The 25,308-nt window shown below is 45.9% G+C and overlaps 1 protein-coding gene across 8 annotated transcripts in view; it reads left to right on the top strand.

Annotated features, from left to right (window-relative positions):
* BCAS3 (BCAS3, microtubule associated cell migration factor) overlaps positions 1-25,308 on the top strand; it is a 315,701-nt gene that overhangs the window by 124,800 nt on the left and 165,593 nt on the right. For all 8 annotated transcript variants that reach the window (XM_027905220.1, XM_027905218.1, XM_027905219.1 and 5 more), the window contains 3 exons: positions 1,354-1,454; positions 4,893-5,089; positions 6,295-6,392. In XM_027905220.1, the coding sequence (XP_027761021.1) occupies positions 1,354-1,454; positions 4,893-5,089; positions 6,295-6,392 (396 nt within the window). The remainder of the gene's footprint in view (positions 1-1,353; positions 1,455-4,892; positions 5,090-6,294; positions 6,393-25,308) is intronic.

Below are 25,308 nucleotides of genomic sequence, written 5' to 3'. Positions count from 1 at the left end.
GGAAAAAAAAAAAAAAAAAAAAAAAGACCATATATATGTGTGGAATAAGCAGCACAGGGATGGCAGATCTCCAGCAAGGATCACTTGTCTGATAAAATCCTGTCTCCCAGCACACTGGGAATGGTGGGAGTGGAGACTGGGACCAGCCTTACGGGTCCTGCTCTCCGAACCAGCCCCCCTGAACGCTGCTTTTCTGATAGGTGTGGAACAGAAACACTGGTTTATTAAATAGGCAAATAAATTACTGAGGGCTGACCCCAGCTGAGGCTTTATCAGCGCTGCCCTGCTGGTGAACTCTGAGGCAGAGCTTTCCCGTGGCATTCGGCATGTCGTCACTTTTTGGGTGGAAAGAGTTAACGCCGCGCTCGGGAGCTGCAGGGAAACACAGGACCTGTGCAAGGCTGTGATTCCTCAGGTGGAGCCTTGCAGCAGCACAGCATCCAAACTAAGCAATTTTTTTTCAGCTTTTTTGGTTTTTATAATTTCTTCCTTACTGTAAGGCTGTCTTGAAGCTCCAGTAAAAATGTAGAAGTATTCCACGAGGGAGGAATCCGGTGAGCGAGCAGGGGGGATGCTGCTCCCTGGGCTGTGTTTTTCCAGCTTCCCCAATCTTGACAGCTCTAGTAGTTGCCCCTGGGATAGAAAGAACAAAAAAAAATTCAGAACAGTCCATAAAGTTCCCGTTGGTTTGAAAGCAAAACCATCTGCTGGAGCCACGAAGAGCCTGTGAGGGAGTTCAATAACAGGACAGCCTGCAGCTGATCAGCTGTGCCCTCTGGAACAGGCAGGAGGATTCAGTGGAGGGAGCCAGGGGATGTGGGGAACATCAGGGCAACAGCAAAACGTGTCAGAATGAGGGTTTGTTTCTTTGGTCTCAGATATAGAGCTTTAAGGTTGGGCATTGTGGTTTCATCTTCAGATTTTACTGGGAATCCTCAGGTGTTTGTGGCCCAGGAAGGTGATGTGTGTGTTCTCCTGAAGGGGGTTTGATGTGGACTGGACAGACACATCCCAGAGTTGTTGACTGAGGTCTGACATGGCTGTAATGGAGCAGCTGAGGGCAGTTTCTATATTGCCTGAAAACTGGTGATGAGACCCTGCTGAAGCAGGGGCTGTCGAGGTGTGTGTGCTCAGTCACACACTGTGGGGATTGAGGTTAACAGGACAACAGCCAATGGTTTTCCCAATGGCTTTGTGGATGCATCCAAGTCAAAGGACAGGAATCCTTTCATCCCTTTTGATGTCAGTGTTTGAGCTCTTTCTGTGCTTCTGGAAAATGCGTTGTCACAGACTGAGGAAAATTGCTGTACCAATAACTTGCTGATTTTTCCCTCTGTTTTGGTTGTGTTTCAGTGGTGCCCCCGGGGAGCCCTGGGCCCATCACCCGGCACGAGTCGTACGACAGCTTGGCATCCGACCACAGCGGGCAGGAGGACGAGGAGTGGCTGTCCCAGGTACGCTTTTGGGGTGTTCCAGATCAGGAAAGCAGGAATAGCAGCCACTGGAAGTAAATTTTTTAACACCTTGCCTCCTAATGGGAAGCAAGCTTCCAACAGCCAGGGGTGTTGCTGTGTGTAAAGCTCCTTCGCTCCCAGTTTAATGTGGTGTGAATTTGGTGGTCTCTGCATTTTAAACAAATTAGATTAAAACCAGACAAAGCCCCGTCATTGCTGACACAGTCACATCTCTGGGAAGCTCAGGATGAAGTGGGAGGTTGCAGTTGGCAACACCAAGCTACCTTTCTCCCTCGTTCTCCTGACAGACGTGGATAAAGGAGGGTGGCTTGGCAAAATGACGGTGCTTTCTGGGTGCTGACTGTGCTGCATTTTACCATAAAAATGGTTTAACTTCCTTCCTTTTCTGGTTATCTGCATTTCCAGCTGGTAATTCCTGTGAGTTATAGCTAGATATAAACACTATATAGCTTTAAAATCATCCTGCTTGGTGCAATATTTTTGTATGAGGTCAAATCTTTTTATTTTTATCCATTCTTGCTTTGTCTCAGTCAATGAAGCTTCTCCTTAAGAACTCAGTAAATACTTGACCATTTGGCTCAAAACAGAAGTTCAGTTTAAGAATGTAGGTCATGAATAATGCACTGAGAATTAGTTCCTGTTAGAAATAAAAGGTTAGAGCTAAATAAATAAGTAACATTTACAAATGCTCTGGATTTGCCAAAGCAATTACAAGGTACCTGATCCATGGAATTCATCCTGACAAATTAGGTGGGTTTCCTTTGGTTTAAGAACAATGTTGTTACGGGAGTGATGCATTAAATGTGTTGCTGGGGTGTATGGCATAAATATGAAATATTCATGGACGGGATTTGCTTCTCCCACTGGTGAATAAATCATACACAGCTTTTTTCCTAAAATGAGAGGTTAGGCTTCCACATGGACCTGTCCAGGAGCACATTCGCTGGGGAATCCTGCCACGGGAATCCACTTCCCTGGCCTGAGGTTTCAGCTCTGGCTGCAGGTTGAGGCATCTCATTTGCCTGTGCTGTGTCTGATTTCTCACAGCACAAAGGAGGTGAAACTGCTCGGGCTGGTCAGCAGAACTTCTGTCCCTGAGCTTACTGGGGCAAGATTTCAACTGCAGTTTTCCACCTCTCCAGTACTTTTTGGAGAGATTTGCTTATTTTCCTCTTCTGGTGACTCTGTGGTATAGCAGGAAACCTCAGGAGAAAGAGATTAAGGTAAATCTACCTCGTGGCTGTTAATTTATTACTAATTCTTGGACAATACAAGGTGCCAACAGAACGTAAGACTGCTTGAACTTCATCACACCCATCCCTCTAGAAGGGCAAGTACATTTACAAGGCAAAAAAAAAAAAAAAAATCCCACTTGATGTCACAGAAGGCAGATAATTCCAGGGATGCTTCCAGAATGTTTAATATTTGCTGAGTGAGGGGGTGGTGATAGCCCTCGGAGCACGAAGACGCTGCCGTTCCCCTGAGCAAAGCCACTTCAGATTAAGCCTGAAGTGCAAGTGTGTTTTTTCAAAATTAAAGTGTTGTTATCAACAGTAACAGCACGCAGCGAAAAAACACCGCCCTTCGCTTCAACTTTTCAATTAGAGCAGTGGGTAATGTGTGCTGTCAGTGGGAAGTGGATACAATATGTTTGTCCTGCACACAACAGGAGAGTGAATAGGAACATCTGGCCGTAGCCTGAGTAAAATTGCAAAGGCATCTGTTTACCTCTCGGCTCTGTGACACTGATGGTTTCAAGCTTAAAATATACAGATTACTTTATCTGTGGCCTAATTTACACTGCTGCATAAAAGCTACTTGCCTCAGAAGCGGCTGCAGCCAAGCTGAGTTAGGCTGAGGGAAATGCAGGGATGGAAATAGTTGCTGCACAGGCTGGGGGGAAGGGATGTTGTCTTTCATTAGCAGAGAACTTACAGCATCCAGCGTTTCAGATTGCTTCCTAAAGCTGGAGAATCACTGCTGGTGCACATCTATGGCACAAAAATCTATTTCCATGAATTTCCTCGTTGAGTTGCGTTTCTGCTGTGAAGCTGATTGTTGTTTCAGCAGAATTGATAGGAATTTAATAGCCTTAAAAGTATCAGTTCACCAGAGCTTAATATTTTGATTTCATATTTCCTTTTTTCTGATTTTTAAAAGCTCTTTTTGATTTTTGGTGTTGTATTGCACAATCTTTCCAGCCTTAATGGTTTTGTTCTATAATTGCAGAGGTTCCATGCTTTGTTTACCTATTTAGTGACAAGGCCTAATTTTCCAGTTACCATCTTAAATTTTCATGGTTGTTTGCAGTCCTGCAGTTGCCTTATTTGAGACTTTATCAGAATTGCTGCTCATCACGTTTGCAGTTATCAGTGTGAAAAGACATTTTTAAAATATTTCAGATGCTTCATTTACTGAAATAACTTGTTTTTCCCAAGTTCATATCCAGAGTCTCACAGGGAGCAGGTACCTAGAGGAAAACTTGAATATCTGCAGTTATTGTTAGACACACCAGAGGAATTCTCTGTGCCCTTGGGGAGCAGCCTGGGAGCTGTGAAGCTTTTATCTCTCTGCACGTATCTACACATAATCACAGTAAATATCCCAAATACACCTGTTATATAATACTGGGTGGTAGTTCACTGCACACGAGCACCTCACCTCTGGTTTCATTGTCAGAGTTTAGGTGAAATGAGTATATTTGTGTGGGGCTGCCCCTTCTGAACCCCGTGTGTCGCACACCCGTGTTTGTGTGACCCGGGCTCATCCCGGGGCGCTTCCCATCGCTCTCAGTTACAAACCTGGTGCTTCCCAGCAAGATGCTCCCTGCCAGCCATCTCCTCACATGTGCCAACAGTAATTATGAGCTCTGATTTGAAATCCAGCTCGCACTGTGTCCGTGGGAAGCAGCGCTGTTAGAGGTGTGAACTTTCCCAAAGCAGCTGCAGTGAGATTTCTGAGAGAGCACATCCCTTGCCGTGGTCAGGGTGGGGGTTTCCCTGCCTACTCCATGCAGATTTAGGCAGGAGTGTGTTCCCCTGTTGGTTGCACCACAAGGGCAGCTTCACTGTGTTGGAGTTAGAGCTCTTATTTCGTCATGGCAAGGGGAGGAATGAACAGGATCGGGTGAGGGAATGGCCAGGACGGAGCTTCAGTCTTCAGAACGATTTAAGAACTGGGGTTCAGTGTTCTCAGGCTGGAGGTTCATGCACTTTCAAGGCTCTGCCAGAAGCTCTTGGCTTTGGCTGAAACATCTTTTCTCTCGCAGAGACATTCTGAATTTTCCCCTGTTAGACCCTCCTCCAGATGGACGGCTCCGAACACGCTTTACCCTCGAACACGGCCGGGCTCTGGCAGCTCAGCGTTCTGAGGGAACCTTTCATTACATCAACCGTTCCCCATATTCCCTTCCCACAGGTCGAAATAGTGACTCACACGGGGCCCCATCGACGCCTGTGGATGGGCCCGCAGTTCCAGTTCAAAACAATCCACCCCTCGGGCCAAACCACCGTCATCTCCTCCAGCTCCTCGGTGCTGCAGTCGCACGGGCCCAGCGACACCCCGCAGCCCCTGCTGGACTTCGACACGGACGATCTCGATCTCAACAGTCTCAGGTAAAAACACAGCCCGCTCCCAAGCTGCTTCACATTTGTTGTGTGAGTTAACTTGCCTCCTGCTTAAACGGGGCCATCTGTGCAGGATGTGTCAGAGTTTTCACCAGGCTTGTCCGCATGGAAGTCTTAGGGGAGCGTGTGACTCACCAACAGTAAAAATCCATCCAGGCCAAGCAGCTCAGATTCCTTTTGCTGCCCCTTCTTGGGCACAGGACAGGGAAAGACAGGACAAAGCCTGGTGGCCTTGCTCAGCATCCTCTAATAAATTCATTTTCTCACACATGAGTGGGAGCTGTGTGCCCTGGATTTAGATGCTGATTATCAGTGGTCAGTGTGTGGGAACAGTAAGTGAACTTCTGGCATGGTTTCCTCCTCCCTGGTTTTTTTTTTTTTTTCCCTTCCTTTGCTTCCTTCCCTGTAATTCTTTCTCATGTGTTTAATTCATCTGGTTTTGGACATTGGCTGATGTGGAAGTGGGGGCAGGGGCTGGGCCTAGGGAAGGGAAGGAGGGAGAGTGAAGGTAGCTGTGGGTTTGTATTTACTGGTGGTTTGTAGAAGAGCTTGGTGCACCATGTGTTTGTGTCCTGCCCAGGAACTCCAGAATTTAACAAAGTTTCCACACTGCTGACTCCTCATGTGATTTGGAGTCCAGGGATCTGTGGTAGGGACTTGGATTGTTTGGGACTCTGTGTGAAACTCTTAGCTGTAAAATAAGAGAGATGGATATAATGTCTAATCCCATTTAAACTGGGCAGACTGTCCCTGGACTGGAAATCCATGGGTTTGAAATCTGTGATTTCTCCTTGTTTGCAATTACTGCCATGAGTAAGGATATGGCTGCCAAATATGTTATTTTTTATTGTATATATATATATATATGTGTATGTATGAAGAAAGAAAACAGAAATAAAAAGCACCTGTGGATCTATGTTACGAAAGGGGTGAGCAATTACAAACGAGCCTCTTCTCCTAAAGTGACAACTCCTGCTGTTGAAGAGGTGGTGGAGGCTTTTTAAGCAGTCTGGGGTGGGGTGAGCCTTTCCCCTCGAGGCTCCCTGAGAGCTCCCATCCAGGACACACCTGGGGATCACTCCCTCTGTGTAAGCCTCGATCCATCTCTGGGTGGACTCTCCAGATCTGGGGCTCTACGAAGTGAAGGGGAGCAAAGAGTTTTCAGCAGCCCAGGGTGACTGTGTGTCCCGCAGGATCCAGCCGGTGCGCTCGGAGCCCGTCAGCATGCCGGGGTCACCGCGGCCCGTGGCCGACCGCAGGGGCGTCTCCACGGTCATCGATGCTACTTCAGGTAGGAACCCCTTCATTTCTGATTTTTTTTAGTGCTCATTGATCTGCTGGTTTTTTTTTTCCTCTGGTAAGTGTTCACTAACCGTTGCCACAGACGGTGAGGGGTGTTGTGATCTGCAGCTGCACACCGGGGTAAGTGCTGTTGTACAAATACTCACTGAATGCTGCCAGAATGAGGACTTGGAGTTTTGTTTTTTTTTTTTCTTTTACCCCTCCCTCTTACCACTCAAATGTGAAGTTGCAGCGTTGTGGTAAGATCTGGACACACTGTTTACATGAGGTTTAACACGAGCTCTAGAATGCTAAAATCTGCCTAAACTAAAAAAGCAGAACATTTACAAATACTAACACTGAACTGCTTTTATTAATGAATTCCCAAAGCAGAGAATATTACAGTTCCATCTCATTTATAAAAGAGCTTTCATTGAAATGTAATCATAAATGTAATTGATTTCTGTGAACAGTCAGGACAACAGGAGAGTTTATCTGATGTTTGTGTAATAGGCACATTTTCACTACTCTGCTCTGAAGGAGTGTGTAAATTTAATACCCCAGTGGTTATGTTAATATCAACAGAGTAATATATGTACTATAAAGTTCTCCTTCTCCCTCAGTGGTGGGGTGTAGCCTTGTCTAAAGAAACAAGGGCAGCAGAGCTTTATGTTCCAGTGCAGCTGTGCAGCGTCTGAGGGTCCACACAGCAGGATTTTGTCAAATAAAATCTCTCACAAGTAGAATTATTAAACACACAGCATTAGTCAAACAGTCAAGTCAGAGAGGATTTTAATCTTTAGTGATTTCAAAATCCCTGGAGACTGCTGATTGGATTGAGGTTAAACTGTAAAGAGAGACTGTAACACATACAGAAATGGGGTTCTGAAGGGTGGTTTAAAGAGAGTTAAAATAAAAGCTCCTGTTTCAGGCTCTGCTATTGATGTAAATGCTGAGTCCAAGACACTGCATTGTTTGCCAAATGAATTTATTTGGGTATTACAGGGTATTTCTTATATGTGTTTATAACCGAGTTCGATAATAACCACGTTTCCTTTGGATATTGAGAATTGTCATTATAAATTCCATTTTCAAATATTTAAAAGTCGTTAAATTAATTCACATTGAGCTTAGACAAACATCTGATGCTGGTTGTTTAAGGGGAATTTTGTTTGTTTTACTACAAGACAGAGTCATTTTGAAAATGACTGTGTAATAATTCTGAAATCTGACCATTCTGTACCTGTAGCACATTCTGAAACTCTGGCATTCCCCCTGCAGTAGAAGCAATGAGCACGTAGGGCTTGTGCCTCTTCCGTGCTAACCAGCTTTTCCTGAGGTGTGGATGGGGCTTTAACACGAGCTGGCCCACGTGGATGTGATGGAGATCCATTTGTAATGCCTGTAACACGTGTGTCCATATTACAACTGCCACAGTCCATTGTGTAAGTTTTTAGGACGCTGAAGATATATTTAGTGGACAGCAGCGACTCAGTTTTGTTGTAACACCTCGTAAGTTTCTTACAAACAATACATGGGTTTTATTAAGGACATGCTGATGGCAGGGCTTAATTTATTTCCCTGCCAGGCAGGCTGGATTTGAACTGACTTTTGATACAGGGACTTTACCATTTATTCTCAGTTTTTGTGTTGCCTGAGCCCTGTCCTTTCCCATGCAGAAATCAGTGCAAGTTTTGGGTTGTGTGTGATGGTGTAGGGCTGTGAATTCTGCTACAGATTAAAGGACACACAAGGGAACAAACATACACTGCTTTCTGAGGTTTGGAGATGTTCTTGTAGCCGGGCCCAGCACAGAGGAATATTTTATGCTTATTTTCTTCCCACCTCTGAGATGTGCAGAAAGTGCCACTGAGCTCAGCTGTGGATGTGAAGGTTTTGTTTCAAACACTGCTCCTGCACACCCCACTGCATTTTGGTGTGCCAATATTCCCATTTCCTGCTGCGGCCGACGTTCCTCATGGAAAATACATTTCTAGGTTTGAAGGATTTTTAAGTAGGTCATAAATTTTTCCTGCCTGAGCTGACCCAGGAAGTGATTCTTGAGCTCTGACCTGTGATTTCAGCCCGTTGCACTTTATGAAGATGTTTATCTGGAGGTTTCATTGCCTGTTGCTCGGAGATACAACCCCTGTGGCGCCTCTGCTTATCTGACTCATCACTTCTTCTTCCTATCAGAAGATTTCAAGTACATGTTTATCATCTCCCATTATCCTCCTGCCATTCTTGATGGCTTCCTTCCTTCTCCCCCGTTTGTGACAACTCTGTTGTTGCATTTAATAACAAATTCATGTGCTTTTTTTTTTTTTTATCATGATTTTCACTGTAAAACTGGGTTGTGCTAATGACAATCAGATCATTTTCAAAAACCTGCCTTTAAGAAGTATGTCATGGGTTTTATATTTCCTTACAAAACTAATGCCGTTATCAATAAGGAAATTTTGCAATGCTGTTTTCAGCTTGGTTGGTTGTTTCTATAACCATTCCTTGGATAAATTGGAAAAAAACCCCAGTACATTTCAATATGGCAGTTAACTCAAAATTCTCCTGAGATATCCTTCTCTGGTTCATTTTTTAAAAAAAAAATCAAATCTTTAAGGGAAGTTTGCAAAGCTGCAGTCACCTAAAGCTACTGGACATTTGTCCCTCAGTGCACACATTTCACGGAGAGAACATACCCTGAAGGATTAAATGCGCTGTAATTCCAGATGCTGTTCCAGATTGGCAGTTGGGGATGTTAAAGGGGCACCACTGGGTTTAAATCTGTATAAAGCAGGAAACCTTTTCTGATAGTGCAGCAGGACACCCAGTGCTGTGCAGGCGGTGTGTCCATCCCTCCCAAAGGGTGCTCAGGCTGCTGCTCTGACTTTGACACAGCTGGGGGGAGTCTCAGCAAGTCAGGTTGTATTAAAGACTTTTTTAGACACCAGAGATGAAAGAAAATCCTGGAAGGTCCCTGTGTGCAGGAGATGCTGCAGCTGAAGGTCACACTCTTTACACACCCAAACCAACCAACCCTAAGACTAAAATCTGTGGTGTGACCAAAAAAAAAAAATCTGTGCTGGACGACCTGTCTTGTGTTTCAGAAAACCACCCTGCAAGCAGGATTTGGAAATCTTACATTGCCTGTGTGCACTGAATGCTGCTCCTTTCTTTTCTGTGCATTAGATCTGATTTGGGGCCAGCTGAGCAGGGCTACAGAAATGGTGGGGACTAATCTAGAAAATATGAGCACTGGCCAGGCACGCAGTTGAGTATTTGCAGGCACCTTTCTGTATTTTCGTGCCTGTGGAGGAGCGATGCACATCATGTATGTTCCGTACCTGAGCAATCAAACCTGATGGATATATACATAATATAAAATTAAAGGTGTAGGGAGATTAGGATGCCTGCACAGACAACTCTGAATGTTCAGAGCTAGAAAACCTCCAGGGGAAGGGTTTTCAGCAGTTCCTGAGCACAGTGAATTTGCTCTCACAGCTGCACTGAGTGCGTGGGCAAGTGTTTCCCTTGAACTGCAGCACATGTGTGGGCTCAGGTGCTCAGGTGTGCTCAGTGAGTCAGCCCTGCTCAGCCAGGGGAAGTGGCTGCATTTGTGTGTGTGAAAACTCCTGTTTATTCCCTCACACAAAGAGGTTTTGGACACCCAACAGCCAAATAATGATTTGGTTGCATCGTTGGTGGAGTAGGAGAATATTGACAAAGAAGTTGTCTGATCTCTTCTTTACATCAACCTTTTCCTGCTTGGAGGAGATCATAGAATAGAATCTTTGTTTCTTTCTTGTTTAGGACAAAAGCAGAAGTTAGAGTGGGAAGGATTTTAATGAATGGTGTTATTTAATGAACAAAATTAAATTTGTAGAAGAAAAAGATCCTGAGGTGTTTTTTTTTTTTGCCCTCTTTGATTGTGTGCGGGGTGGGGGCACCTTAATGTTCTCATCTGAAACCTGGCTGTGCTTCTTAGGGATGCACATAATTTTTTAATGAAGATTGTTTATTGCTGTTGTATGAAACTCTGACAACACTAAGCTCTCTTCTGGTTACTTCAATCAATGCCCACTTAAAATCAGCTTGTAATTTAGTACTTCCCTTTCTTTTGTGTGCGACTGGCTGGTCATGGACAGATAACTCAGTGCCTGCAGAGGGTTTAATGAACAGGAGAATTCACTTGGGTTCTGTGGGGGAGGGAGTTGGCCTCCCCTCCCTCCCTCCCTGCTGCCTCTGAAGGCCCTTTCATTGTTCATCCCCACACCTGGGAGACAGGGACCACGGGACAAATTCTTGCTGTCCAGCACTGCTCTCACTTGGAATTTAATAAACGCTTGTGCTGTCACACCTCAAACCATCTGAGTGCTTTTCTGTTGTCTGCACAATCAAATATTCATTCCCGGGCTCTGCACACCACAAAGTGCTGCCTGGCAGCAGCACAGCTCAGTTATTCAGGTAGTAAAGATGTGTGAATGCAGCTGGCAGATGAAGTCACCGACATTACCAATTCCCAGGCTGTCCTTCCTGCCACAGGCAATCCCTGGCAGGGCTGGGCCCTGCCTGCTTTCCCAGCCCGGGCTCTGGAAGGGCCTGGGAGCGTCACGGATGCTTGAGCTGCTGTGCTCGAGTGGAGGGTCCTCATTGCAGAGAGATGAAATCAATAGGGGCTGAGTCCTTGACCTCAACCTGTAATTACCTGCAGGGGACAGACAAAGGTGGGTTGTTGGGGCAGGTAGAGATTGCACTCAGTTATAATGCTGAGCTTTGAAGCCCGGGGAGGGATTTGGCCCTTGGTCTGTTCTTCGCAGCAGTTGAGAGGTTTTAATAATGAGCACAGAACAAGCTGCTCTTGGAGGGCCTCACCTGTTCAGTAACACAAAAACACACCCAGCGCTGCTTGGTTTGGATTCCTCCATCCCCTCAGCTCAAAGTTCACCGAGTTGAAGTTGTAGTTCTTTCCTGGAATAACTCCTGTGCCGATTTTGTTGGTATATCTATTTAAAATGCTTATTACGTGCCTTATTTGCATACCATTATGCATTATTCCTTGACTAGTGACAGCATGTGGGATGTATCAGGGATCTGTTTCCTCAGTGCAGTAGCACACACTGACATGTGCTCCTGCTCTCTCCATCCTGCTCATCTGCCTTGCTAAGTGTGCGTGTGCACGAGCTGCATAATGCAGAATTCTGGTACTTAGAATGTTTTCGACTTGATTTATTTCATCTAATTTGAGAAAATGTTATCTGACGATTTTTGAAGAGAGCCTTAAGACAGAAGTGACTTCAGCAGGCTCCAGGATGCCAATGCAGTGTACATGATTGCATCTGGAAACAGCTATGCCCTATAGACTGGGGAGATGTGAGGAGAAATTAAAATGACCTGACACTACTGACTGGGCACTTGCTGCTGGATCATTGCCTGGACTGGGAAAAGACTCAGCTGCAGGGAGACATGGAGTAGCATTAATGTCTTGGAACACCAGTGGGTGTTTTCTCCAGGCAGGAGGAGTACAGTGGAGAGGACAAGTGACTGAAAGGCAGCAGAATCGTTACATACTGATTGGATTTCCCTCTCTGGGGTGGTTTTGTGGGTGGTTTAGTCAGTTCTGGACGTGGGAGCTCACTCTGCACAGCACAGTGTAGTGATGGGGGGGGCTGTTACCCTGCTAGGGACAGAGGAGGCTGTTACTCCTCATGCAGTTTGCCTTTGGGGCAGCTGAGGAGCTCACAGTAACTGAAGCAGTTCATCCCTTCGAGGATGGTTGTGCTTCAACACACACGTGTGTGTCAGCTTAAAAAAAACCAGTGCAACGTGCAATTAACTTCACTGACGGAAATGAAAATCAAAAATCAGCTATTTCTAGACACTGCTGCGTTGACTTGAGTTGGATTTTAAGCAGTTAGAGTTCCTCAAGGTGCTTAATCCCCCAAGGCTGGTCACATCTGGCCAGCAGTGTGATTTTTTTTGACCCAGCAGTTTCCGCGTTCTCGGTGGAAGCCGAGCTGTGACCTGACCAGCATCACGACCAAGTGCAGGGCAGTGGGGTTTTTCTTGCCCTTATCTGAAGATAAGTTGCAGTGGGGCCTCCAGGGGCCATGCTAATGGTCACTGGCACAGTCCTGCTGCTGCCAGACAGTTGTTCTCGTGTCACACAACCCACTCGGCGCGTGTTCCGCGGGCCATTAACGCGGGCACTGTGGTGTCTCGTGGCTCGAGTGCTGGGAACTCACTTCCAGGTGGGGAAGCCACCATCAGTTCACATGTAATGGTTTGTCAGCTGAAAAACAGCAGCAGGTCCAGCACTGCAGTGCCTTGGGTTTATTTATTTATTTATTGGGGGTGGGGGGGGATCTTAATATCCGGGGTGTTTTGCACGTCACTAGTTCAAACTCGTTCCTAATATGATATTGTCTTATGTGCCCCTTAATTATCTGTCATTAGCAGCTGGTGATGTTGTGTGTAGGTAGCTTTAAAGCTCTGAATAAGTGGAAAGTGTTGATTCTAATCATATCTGACACCACAATCTTCTGTGGAACAACACATGAGCTGAGATTCCCAATGGGCTCCTGTAGGATACAATATTTATTATAGCTTGAGATCTAAGAGCTCCCAGCTACTGTTAAACTTACAAGAGATCCAGAAACCTCAGTGTCTGTACTTGTGTTTTTAAGAGATTGCACAGAAATAACACACCGTGTGGTATTTGTTCATTGACATTTCTGCTCCTCTCCTGCAGCGCTTAAAGGAAGCGTTTTGCAGAGCTTTATATTTTTATAAGCTTGTAATAGATTCTAAGCTCATCTATTAATCTGGACTGCTTGGAATGGCTTTAAAACAGCATTACTTGTGCAAGTTGAGAGAGGGGGTATTTGAACGTCCATCTGCAAAGTGAATTTTGGAGTTGCTGTTGTTTCAGGGCAAGCTTTCATTTGTAAGCAGTTTTGCCAGTTTATAACAACAATTCTTACTGAGTGATTTCACTAAATTAGGCGCCTCCAGGAGGGATTTTGGGGTTGGTTTCTCAGGGGCAGTTGGAAGTGGTGTGGCAGCTGCTAAGCAATGTCTGCTGGTTCCTTAGTGAATCCTAATTTTTTTTTAGTATTTCCTCACACTGCAGATAATGTATTGTTTTGTGGCTAATACTTTGTTCTTAAATAATGAAATGGCTGACAGTTAATACTTCCAGAGCCACAAAAGCTTGTTGCTTTATAAGCCACCATGGGTTTAATATCTGATTTTTGAGTCTGTCTGGCCCAATCCACTGCTCGTGGTGGAAAGCCTTTACCTGGATCTTTACTGAAATAGCTTTAAACAAGAGCAGCGCTCCTCACACGTGGTGTTTTTTACTGTAATATCAGCAAATGTACCTGTTTTCACCATTGTTAATCCAAAATGAGCGGGTTTTAGCAAGGCTGAGTGAGCACAAATGTGAGTTTAGGTATAGGACACGTAAAACTGAGCTATTTGGCATGCTAGATGAAATGCCTGACTAATCTACTTTAAGGTGGAGTTTGATACTTTGAGGGTGTCACAATCACAGCCTCCTCACCCCTTCTTCTTGCTGAAATAAGGATGTTCTCTGCTGGAAGTAAATATTTATATCCAAGCTGAAATACAGCCTGTTGGTACTTACTTGTGTATATATTTTATTGCCTCGGTGACGTAAGGGGCAAAGAAACACATGGAAAATATTTTGTTTTCCTTAATTATCCCGTGCTGTGGAATACCCATTGGCCTGGAGTTGTGGCTCCTCCCCTGCCTTGGCCTCCATCCCTGGCATCATCCCAGCCAGTTTTTAGTAGTGCTTTATCTGCTGCTTGCCCTGCTTTTAACTTTCACTTTTTATTACAACCCGGGCTAAATCGGGTGCTGGTTACAACTCCAGCTCTGGGTGCAGAGCTCCAAAGAGCCAGAGCCGGTGCCAGCAAGTGGAGAGCGGCCGGAATGTGGGATGAGCTGGGAAGGGGAGTGTGGGGTGAGAGGAGCCCCTGTTTGTCACCATCCTCCTCTTCCTCAAACAGCTCTCACGTGCAAGTAGGTCCTGGCAGTGCCTCCAGCTGGGGGGCTCTTAACTCCTGAGCCCCTCTGGGGACATCCCACCCGGGGCTCACCTCCTTCCCAAAGGAACAGGGAGCCAGTTACTCCATGTGCATAAACCTGCTGGTGCTGCTCCCCTTGTGAAGGTGCAAACAAGCAGGTCACACTCAGTAAATGAGAGAGAACAGGCTTGGGATTATCAGCATCGCTAGCAGGGGGTTTCTCCAGGTGAGAGGTTGCTCTGGGAGCGGGGGCTGCGCAGCGAACGGGCCTGTAAAATGGAGCAGGAGCAGGGAAAAGCAGGATGTGGTGCTATGACTAACATATGGGTTTTTCTTCTGGAGTTTGGCCGCAGATTTAAGGCCTCGGAGTGGATTCCTGGGGCCTTCGTATCCCATCCCAAACCCAACACGAAAGCCTTTCCAAATCTGTTTTATAAGCTGCACCACTGTAATAGTCCCGTCGAAAATCCCACGTCCCCAGGTCGGGTGGGGTGCAGACCCTCCTCTTCTGACATCCCAGGCTTGCCAAGTCTTTCTTCCCTGATACTTTCCCTCCAGCAGCAGCAGCAGCAGCAACGGGCGACCATTTGTGGCTCGTGCGCCGTGTGGAGCAGCCCACGGGGGCTCCGGCACAGCTGCTCCCCCCCGAGCTCACATCTGCTGGCACGAGCGGGGCTGTGTCCCAGCACAGCTGGCCCTGGCTCTGCACGACCCACCTGGATCGCTGCAGCGCTCCTGGAATTCGCCAGACTTTGGCACAGAGGCGGGGCCTGGGCCGGGGTGTCGGTTTTGGGGAACTCCGTCGTGCCCTTTGTGTTGCGTTTGCTGCGGGTTGTGGTGATGCTGATGGGAGAAATGCAGTGCGGGATCTCTGTAATCTGCGGCCTCTTTTAGGACGCTACAAATAGTCCTGTCTGTGCCCCTCTGCACAGGTAGTACCTGCCTAATTTTGACTTGCTTCTCCTGCTTTTTTGCGTCCACTGTTGCTGTCAGAACCTTGCAAGTGGCGTCACTGAATTCCCATTAATTGCAAAAGTACCTCTTTGGACTTTCACCTCTCCTATTTACAGCAGGAATGCGGAGCAAACCACTGTGTGCTCTGCTGTTTGCCCATCACTTAAAGTGTATTCTTAAAGTCAACATAATGTCCTCAAAACCTGCTTGTGATTGAATGTCAAATGTAGTAAATGGCCATGGAACATCTGCAGGGTTTTTGTGTTGCTGGTGGATTTTTTTTTTCTTGAGAATCAGAAAGTTGCCATGAAAGAATTTGGAAAAGAAAAGAAATACTCTGGTGTTAGTCTTTTGCTTTTGGTGTTCCTATTTCAGCTCTAAAACCCACTCAAAATAAAACCAAAGCAGCACGCAGTATGCAGTGAAACACTTACAAGGAACTTCATTTTACCACTGGAGTTCGATAAAAAATTCACTGTATCATAAGTGAACCATTTCCCCCTTGATTTGTGTCCAAAATATGAGGAAAAACCTTGCAGCTGCATGTTGCATTTTACAAAAGAACATATGCATGCATTTAAATCATTTACATTTCATCTTTGCTTTCTCTTATTTTTAACCCATATCATGGTGAGTGACAGCATGTTTGGAGAAGCGAGGTTGAAAGCAAAGTTTAAACTTTGATGCCCAGTAAGCTGAACTGCAGGCAAGGCTTCACCCTTTTGTGAAACGAAATTCAGCTTTATTGGCCTAGTTATGGCCTTTTAATAACCCTTCAGTGGCACATTGTGCAAGCTGTGAAGTGCTAACGTGTGCTCTGCAGTGATGGAACGTGACGGGAGGACACGGATCTGTCAGAGGGGGTGCCAGGTGAGAGGGTGCAGGAGAGCAGCAGAGGTACCCAGATGATGCTGGGGAGAAGGGTTTCTCACCTTCCCCTCATCCCAGGCTGTCTGTAAATGTGGGTTTGGCTCAGATATTTCCCCATGCCTGTGAGATTCAGAGCTCAAAATACACAGTGACTTTATCCCTGAGAGCTTGCAGAATTTTTTTTTCCTACCTTCCAGGCTTTGTAGAAGAGCAAAACCCAGTGTTCTTCATTTATTTTCCTAGGAAAGATTGACTTATAATTGAGGATATCATGTGGAGGACCTGTTACTTATTTCTACATCCATCCTTCCACGTTTCAAACCAAGTCGAGACCCTAATGAGGTTACAAAAATATTGCTGATCCTCAAGCAAATACAGTTGGGGAACATATGCTTTGGTTTTACATTTCTGCCTCTAAAAGGTGACATGTCCCGTGTTTGTCATTTAATTTAACATTCTATATATTTTTAAACGGCTGTATGATTTGAAGTCTCCAGATGCCGGGCTTTGTGCTAAATGAGGTTGACAGTTCAGTGATGTGGAAGGCCATTATCTCACCTTTGTGCTTCTAAACTGTAGCCACTTGCCTTTGCCCGCTCAGAATGCATTTGCTGCCTTGCAGCCCGGGAGTTTTTAACACCTATTGAAAGCATTAATTAGCTATGCCGTGCTGATGAGCACTTTAGGTGAAAAGCAAGAACCCCCTCTGTCCTTCCAGTCTGTGTTCCTCCCACTGCTTGTACTGGGGGTGCAGCAGATGACTGATGAACTCCAGTGGCAGAGGCTGCCTGGGATGCTCTGTGCTCTCAGATTTCACAATTAACAGAGGTGATATGCTGAGTGTGTCACTGGGAAGGGAGTGGAAGCTGATCCCGTGCCGGTGGCAGCTTGGTGGGATGTTCTTTGGATGATCCCTCTAACCCAGAATCCTGGAATGATCTGGGTTGGGAGTGACCTTAAAGCCCACCCAGTTCCCACCCCCTGCCATGGGCAGGGACACCTCCCACTGTCCCAGGTTGCTCCAACCTGGCCTTGGACACTCGCAGGGATGGGGCAGCCACAGCTTCTCTGCCCAACCTGTGCCAGGGCCTGCCCACCCTCACAGGGAAGAATTTCTTCCCAATATCCCATCTAAACCTCCTCTGTCAGTTTGAAGCCATTCCCCCTTGTCCTGTCACTCCAGGCCCTTGTCTCTCTTCATCTTTCTTGTCAGCTCCCTTCATTAACGTGGAATTCCAAACCACACCACGGGAAAGACCACTGGATTTTTATACACTCAGCAGAAGCATTTCCCTAAATGCTGTGGCCACTCACATTGACTAAGGAATCCTAAAGGAATAGGATTTGATTGAAAAAAAGTGATTTGAAGATAAAGTTAGTAGCATTGCAGGGGTTTATCTGGAGGTCGATTTGCTCAGAAATGTTACTCCCGTTTTTAAGCAGATTTTGTGATATTGTATGTTCTCTCCTGATGTTTAGTCATCAGTGGAAGGGATTTGTGTATTTCCACAGTCTTTGTTAGCATAAAACCACCAACACAATGTCTTAGCAGCCAAGAATGCAAGCTTAAAAAACAAAGTTCCATCCTGATGTTTGTGGACTGATATAACCCCATTCCCGTAAACCGAAATCCCTTTAAGAATGTAGAAGTTCCATATGGTTTGTCCTTCCAAGGGGAAATTGGTCCCATTTCTGCAGATTATCGTGGTGTCCTTTCAGAGGACAGAGAGTCCCCAGAGGAATCAAACCCCCCCAGGCACCCTGGAGCTGTGAAGCTGCTCCCGAGCTGTGCTGGCCCCTGATGATGCCGTGGAGGTGCTTCTGTCCCCGTCCCACCCCTCTGTGTGCCTGCAGCACAGGCCATGCCTTCATGAGCAGCTCTACATGGCTCTACCATAAACCAACAAACCAAAATCCAGGCTTTTTGGATCCCATTACCTCTGTCCTGAGTCAGCAGGTCTCTCACAGAATCGTTTTTCTCCGAACGTGGAAAACGGATGATCACGACTTGGACTGTTCAAGTTCAGTAATACAAGAATAAGTCATAAATATGTCACTTGTATCTTAAAAGCTAACCAGCTAGAAACTCTTCCTCCTGTCTGATCGGGCCTCCAGTGCCTTTGATCACCATTTTCTCCTCTTTCTCAGCCCCACAGCCAACTTCTTAGTTTTCCACGTTTCCCTCTGCCCCTGTGACAGTGTTCTGCTGCAGATTACAGCTGTGCTCAGGCACCATAAGGTTTATATGATTAGTCAGCATTTGGTTTCCATACATAGCAAAAGGATGTCTGGAGAAAATATTCTTGTACATATTTCCAGGCAATAGGATCAAAGCCCTCTGTAGGTTCTCAATTTTAATTTATCTCTTCTTGCTTGCTGTCTGAGGAACATCAAACACAGCCCGTGTTTGCGGGAGGGAAGGGAGGGAGCCCTTTGCTGCCGAGCTTTGGGAGCACCGCTCATCCCAGCCAGCTCCAAATCCTGCCCTTTCTTTCCTCCCCCCTTGCCCAGCTGTGGAATTTGGGGGTTTGTGCCTCCTTTTCTTGAATTTTTGCTGCCTTGAGCCCCAGTTGCAGCTGCTGGGCACGTCGTCCTCCTTTGTCACAGTGTTTTCTGTAGTCCTTGATCCCTGTGTTGGCTCCTCTTCTGCCATGACATGCACAGTTTTTACTCTTGCAACTAAGGAATGCTTGTTCCCATCTCATCTTCGGGGTTTGCTGGTCAATTCCTCCAATTTCTCTTTAATATCTCTCAGGGTTTGCCCAGAGAAGCTGTGACTGCCCCATCCCTGGAAGTGTCCAAGGCCAGGTTGGACAGGGCTTGGAGCAACCTGGGCTGGTGGAAGGTGTCCCTGCCCATGGCAGGGCTGGAATGAGACAGTTTTTAAGATCCCTCCCCACTCAAACCAATCTGTCATTCTGCGATTTGCTTCTCCACAAGGAGGCCTTTCTTCAGGTATCAGCTCCCCAAACCGAAGCTCTGGTATCTACCAAAAATAAGAAAACTTAACAGCTCTTCCAGCTGTGTCTGTGCGAGGAATCCCTTGTACAGGTGGATATTATTGTATTTATGTCATCTCAATTAGATTTTATTATTTCTTTTTTTTGAGCTTTCATTAGATTCTCACAGCAACAATTTGTAAACCTTGATGCTTTTTGCAGCGTGGGCACTGCTGGAGGCAGCCAGAGGTGACTGTCATTAGTGAGTAAGCAGGATACTTTAATCACACAAATCCTAGCACGTTTTCATGGGAGGAAGCTTTGTGAGCTATCAGAAAGCGCAGCAAGCCAAGAGATTCGAGACCTTTTTACATCACGTTTTTAGAAAGGCCTTTTTTTTTTTTTTTTCTCCTCCTGATAGAAGATCTGCATTTAAAAAAAAAAAAAGAGAAATATATATAATTAGTTTGATTTCAGTCATCTACTCAACATTTCTGAGCCACTTCCCAAACGATCCCAGGTGTGGGGTTGCAGCAGGTAATTTCCTGCGCCGTATTTTGTGCGGATGATTTTCTGTGTCACAAGATGATATCGGCTCACCTGGCCCCTCAGTGACAGAGAAATCCTTTGTTTATTCATTTAGTAGGCAGATTAACCCTAATGAATATGGCTTCCTGGAAAGAGATACAGGGGACAATGGCAGGGTGAGGAGAGGGGAGAAACGGGGGCAAATTCCCTTTTCTTTCTTCACTTTGAAATAATGGGGGCTTTCAGGGGCAGGGTGTTTTAAACCCGCAAGGAACGTGGAATATGTCAGCCAGAAAGTCTTGATTTCGAACAGAATCTTCTCTTTTGTGGTTCAAAGAGGTACTTGGGGCTTCCTTAGCGCGTCGGGTACAATTGTGCCCTGTTGAACCTGTTGGAATGTTTTGTCCTCTCAAAAAGCAGGATCAAGTGGGCATGTGAGATATTGCACTGAGCAGCACTTAAATCCCAAAATTGGAGGACCCCAGTTGTGTGTTTTACATGGTTAATCTTGTGTTTTGTGGAATATGGGGGTGGGTTTTGATAATTATTTCACTGAGTTAAGGGTTCATAATATAATCTGCCTCTGAAATAGTTCATACATTGTACTAGACAACCAGAGAAAAAGCACTGAGAGTCTTGATGGCTTAAATAATTCTATTCCATTTCTTTTTATTTATTTCATGGGAATGAAGCTGTGGAAAGGTGTGTTAAGGAGTCTGTTGGATTTCTGTTACCCGAGTAGCTGTGCTGGGCAGGGAGGCAGCGTCCACAAAGATTTTGGGCTGCACATCTGATTTGATTTTCAATCTTGGGGTGGCACAGAAAAGCTTCCAGAAGCATTTGAAACAGCCACAATTCCTTGTGTTCCTGTTGTGGGATGTCTGCAAGTGTTCTGCACGAGGCTTGTGAAAGGCTGCACCTCTACCACTGATTTAAATAAATGAGGAGTAATTTCTCAGCTGTTGTTGACCGTGACATTGGACTGTTGTTGGTAACACAGTGTGAGAATCTGCCCGGAAAAGCAGTGGAGGTGAATCCCAAAGCCCTGGGAAACGGAGGGAAAAGAGGGTCACTGACTGCAGGGACATAAATCAGGCTGGTCGTGGTTACATGCAGGTTCACTGCAGTATCACTCAGCTGGTGTTTGAACAGCATGAATAAATTAACTTATTCGAGCTCAAAGAGGGAATAATGTCATGGTGAATTAAGATGTGTATATGTTAGTAATTATGTATTTTTTTTTAATGCATACACAGGTTAAATAGTATTTGAAATTGGGGGGAAAGCAGTCTGCTAGCTGAGATCTCTGCTGTGAGCTACCAGTCAAAGTGTAGACATGAGTACAATGAATGATTTTGCTGCGTTTGAGAGGGGAACAGTTTCTTGCATTTTTATGTGACTGGTACTGGAGATACATTATTCCCAAGGCATGGATGTGTAGACACAGATGTGAAAATCTCTTAACTTCCAACCAAACTTTTCCAGATCTTATCGCTATAATTTATCCTTTACTCTCTGTGGACTAGAAAAATGTCTTCTTTCACATAACTTTATACATTGGAGGGAAGGAGAGTTCTGTTCCACCACATGGCGAGCGTTGAAGATTGGATACCGTTGGCTTTAACACGCTGACTTTTGTAGTTGCCTGTAAAAACTCTAGAGTTTCAGGAGGGAAGTGAAAAAACAGAATTCACCTCTCCACAAAGAAGAAAAGTTCCCATTGTCCCTCATTTCCATCGCTGGAAGTGCAAGTGGGCAGGAGCAGATAATTTTCTGGAGGGGAACGTATCTATACGTGGGTTTGTGTGTGTGTGCGTCGGGCAGCAGTAAATCACAAAGGAATATGTTTGCTTTGTATGGAGATTGTTTTATCCTTCTTAAAGCTACTATTTATATAACCTTTAACCATACAGAGAGTAGCCAAAGTATTTCTGAGAGAGGGAGAGCTGTTTTTCTGGCCTGGGGTGGGTGGCAGCTCCATCCCCTCCCCTCGCGCTGTGCGGGAACTCACCACGTCGACACGCAGACAATTTGCCGGAGATTATTCCCGCCCCCCCCCCCCCCCCCCCCCCCCCCCCCCCCCCCTACGCACGTGAGAGCTCAAAATAGATCCATGTCACATTAGGTGTCATTAAAATAGAGCTTGTGATAACTAAATAATAAATTTAGTGGTACCTAATTACTTTCAGAAGATGTTGACACAGTTGCCGGAGACGACTGTCGCGGGGAGCCCTTGGAAGGAGCAGAGACTGTCTGCGTGAGCGGGTTGTTTTTTTTTTTTTCCCCCTTTTAGTGGAAACCAAAGGACAACAGTCATTATACGATTCTGTACTCTAAGTATTTTCATAATCCAACATAAATTGGCCCACCCAAGGATTATGTCTGTCTTATAAGGATGTGTTTATATAGTCATTGGGTGAAAGATTGCAGAAGTTGAACCGCTAGTTTTGAAAGTCGAGCCAGACCAGGAAAAATCAGGATACAATTTGGCACTTATGGAGACTAAATGATTTCCTTTTTAGCTGCTGATTTCTACTGGGAAATGTATCCTTGGACTGAAAATTGCATCCGGAAAAATGTTTATGTAGTGTTTTTCAAATGACTGATTATTCCTCTAACCTTTAACACGCACTGTGTGTGATTTTCTTCCTTATTAACTCTTTCACGACCAAAGGGATGATTTCCCTGGCTGTAAATAGAATTAAGTATGTATTTCAATTCATGCAGTGTTTTAATGCTGTAATAACACAGCAGAAGACAAACTGGGGATTTTGTTGAGTCAGTAACACAGGGAAATCCAGCTCATCTTGAGTCAGACTCTCCTGGAAGAGGAATATCCTGCTCTGACGGGGAGGCAGGCAGAGCACATGAACTTTTTGTCCTGATCACTGCAGAGAAGGAGAGCAAAAATGTTCCTAACATACCGTTAGATGCAGTTTTCTGCCAGCCAGGGGAGATTTCCCCAAGGCACGTGGCTGAGGTGGAGGGACCGTGCTGCCAACTACTGGCTACTACTTGCTGCTGAATATAGTAAATTATTTCATTGTGGGCTTGGGGTTTGTCTGCAGGGGAATTGATTAGTGCAGCTAGAACAGAACCAGGAGTTTTAGAGACATCTACAGATGCTCTGTCTGCAGCTAAAGTGTTTTCAGCGGTGATGTTCTCACACAAAGACATACCATAACTCACTGTAATCACATCATCAGGTCCTGGTGTAGAACAGCCACACGGGGTGTCTTTCCTTGCATCCAGAATGTTCTGGATGCGGGGTGGGAGTTGGGTTTCAGAGCAGCAGCAGCCTGACCTTGCTCCCCTTGGCTGAGGGGACCGTGTAAACACGACAGGGTGGGACTGAGCCACGTCTTTAAAAGGCATCTCGAGTGATCCTGCGTGGAGTGAATCCCACGCTGACAAAGGGGGCTGGAACCAGAGCTTCCATTTTGGCAGAGCTGTCTGTAAATTATGGTCGGTGTTTTCCTGTGTAGAAACACGCCGAAATTTAGGGTTGATCCGTTGGGTTTCTGTAAAAAGCATCACCCAGCCTGTCACAAGTCTGTAAAAGTTGCTGGAGCGGAAAAGGTGGCAGAAGACAAGCACAGCAAGGATAGTCTTATAACTTGAATTAATCCTGGTGGTCTGGCCCAGAAGGACAGGTCAGTGCCCTGCGAGGGGAAGCAGAGTTGGAAAGAAATGGAATTCCAGCCCTGCCAGTCCTGATGGATTCATGCAAAGATGTCCAGTGCTCCACAGCTCCCCGGGGCCCCGCAGCGTTCGTGCTCCACGGGGGGATCTGTCTGTCCTTCTGGCATCAGCTGGGGATTAGCTGCTGAAAAACAAAGGCTGAGATTCCTCGTGGTCATCCTTGGCGTGGTGGGACGAGGGGAAGTGCCTGGCAGCTGCTACTCTCTTTCATCTCTTCTTCCAACTCTTTTTTTGCTGGTTTGGGGTTTTGTGCAGGAAGGTTTGTGTTTATAAGCAAAGAGAGAGGATGCAGCCCTGCTTACCTCAGATAGCTTCTCCCAGGAGCGATTCCCAGGCAGTCTCGTGCATTTGAGGCCGTAATGGGTTTAGGAAACTCACAGAATGTTAACAGTCAAACGGCTTTTAACCACCTATGGATGAAATTTGGCAGATGACAGAGGGAACCTCACGTTTTATTTCTGAAGTCTAAATAGCTTGTCAGCCGTGCAGAGCCCCTTGAATTTATGAGATCTGAAATGTTGGGGTTTGGGTTTTGTGTTTTTGGTGGGTTTTTTTGTTTCATGTGGAACCCAGCAGAGTCTCTGAAGGAAACCGTTGACCCTTCTTTGTGCTGTTTCTTTACTGTCTCGTCAAACATCTGGAAAACAGCATGTTTGCAGTCATTTCACAACATAATTTTGCATTTACATCATGTGTTATCTGGTAAAAGTTTTCTTGTTTTTTCAAGGGTGGGGGGGGGGGGGGAGGGAAATAAAAAAAAAAAAAAGAAGGGCAGAGAGAACTCAGCGAGTCGGAGGCTGCCGTGAGGTCAAGCGGTGACGGTGGGCGCCGCCTGCCCCCGAACATGTGTTCAGCTCCGAAAAGCTGAGGCAGTTCCCAAAAATTTGGTAACCATTATGGTACTTCCTAAGTCAGTTCCGGCTGTCAGGCCCGGGGTGGAGGGGGAAGGGGCAGGGATTGAGCCTGGCAGCTGACGAGGCCGAGCTGCACATCACGCAAAGGCAGGGCGAGACAGGAAAGGGCTGTTTGGGGAGAGGATCAGGAGATCAGCGAGGGGAGCTGTGAACTCGCCGTGCGACCCAGGGCAGGGAACGCCGCCCCAGCCACCTGAGGGCTCGGGGATAAGAAAGGAAATTAAAGGATCATTTAAGTGGAGTGGGACCAGACAACTTAAATGACAATTTTCATCTTTGAGAGGGGAGCGCTGGACTATATTGGATTCTTTGAAGTAACGGAGCGCGGCTGATGGAGAGAATATTTTTGTTGCATTCCACGCTCTGGTTTAGCAGCTCCTCGAGTATAACTCGTCCCTAACTCCCCTAAACCACCTATTTATAGCACTCAAAAGTGCTAGAGACTTTAGGGCAGAGTTTACACTAAAACTATCGACTTTAGAGCAGAGTTTGTCTACTCTGTGCTCCTTCTAATGGTCTGAAATTACCTACCTGGAGAACTTCTATATTCAAATGAGTATTAATTAGTAAGACTGATTAGCAGATTATTTACTTGTATTTTGATTCCATAGTAAATATTTTTGTGTTGCTCACGGTAACCCCTGTAATTGTCATAAACCTGAGTATGAGCCTCAGACTCTCCGGAAGTTCATGACGAGTTCATAGCAAAGGTTGTCCCTTCTTGCTTCCCCCCCTTCAGGATCAGACCTTTGGGCAGAAGCTGCTCCATCCCAGTGCTGCTCTCTGCTGCTTTGGGATTAGTTTGGCAGAGGTCAGGCACGAGGTCCTGCCGCTCCAGGTCCTGAGGAAGCCTCTTAATACCCTGACAGAGACCCTCTGCTATTGGGGCACTTGCAAAGAGGCAAAATCTACTGCTGCTGAAGCACAGGACCTTCATCCTGTCTTTAATTAAGTCAGTGCTAAACCCAGAA

This window comes from Empidonax traillii, unplaced genomic scaffold (genome assembly GCF_003031625.1).
Source record: "Empidonax traillii isolate 1590-97213 ecotype Southwest subspecies unplaced genomic scaffold, ASM303162v1 scaffold1132:size609636, whole genome shotgun sequence".
NCBI classification, from domain to species: domain Eukaryota; kingdom Metazoa; phylum Chordata; class Aves; order Passeriformes; family Tyrannidae; genus Empidonax; species Empidonax traillii.
The sequence above is the reverse complement of the archived record's forward strand: the minus strand, read 5'-3'. Positions and strand labels throughout refer to the sequence as shown.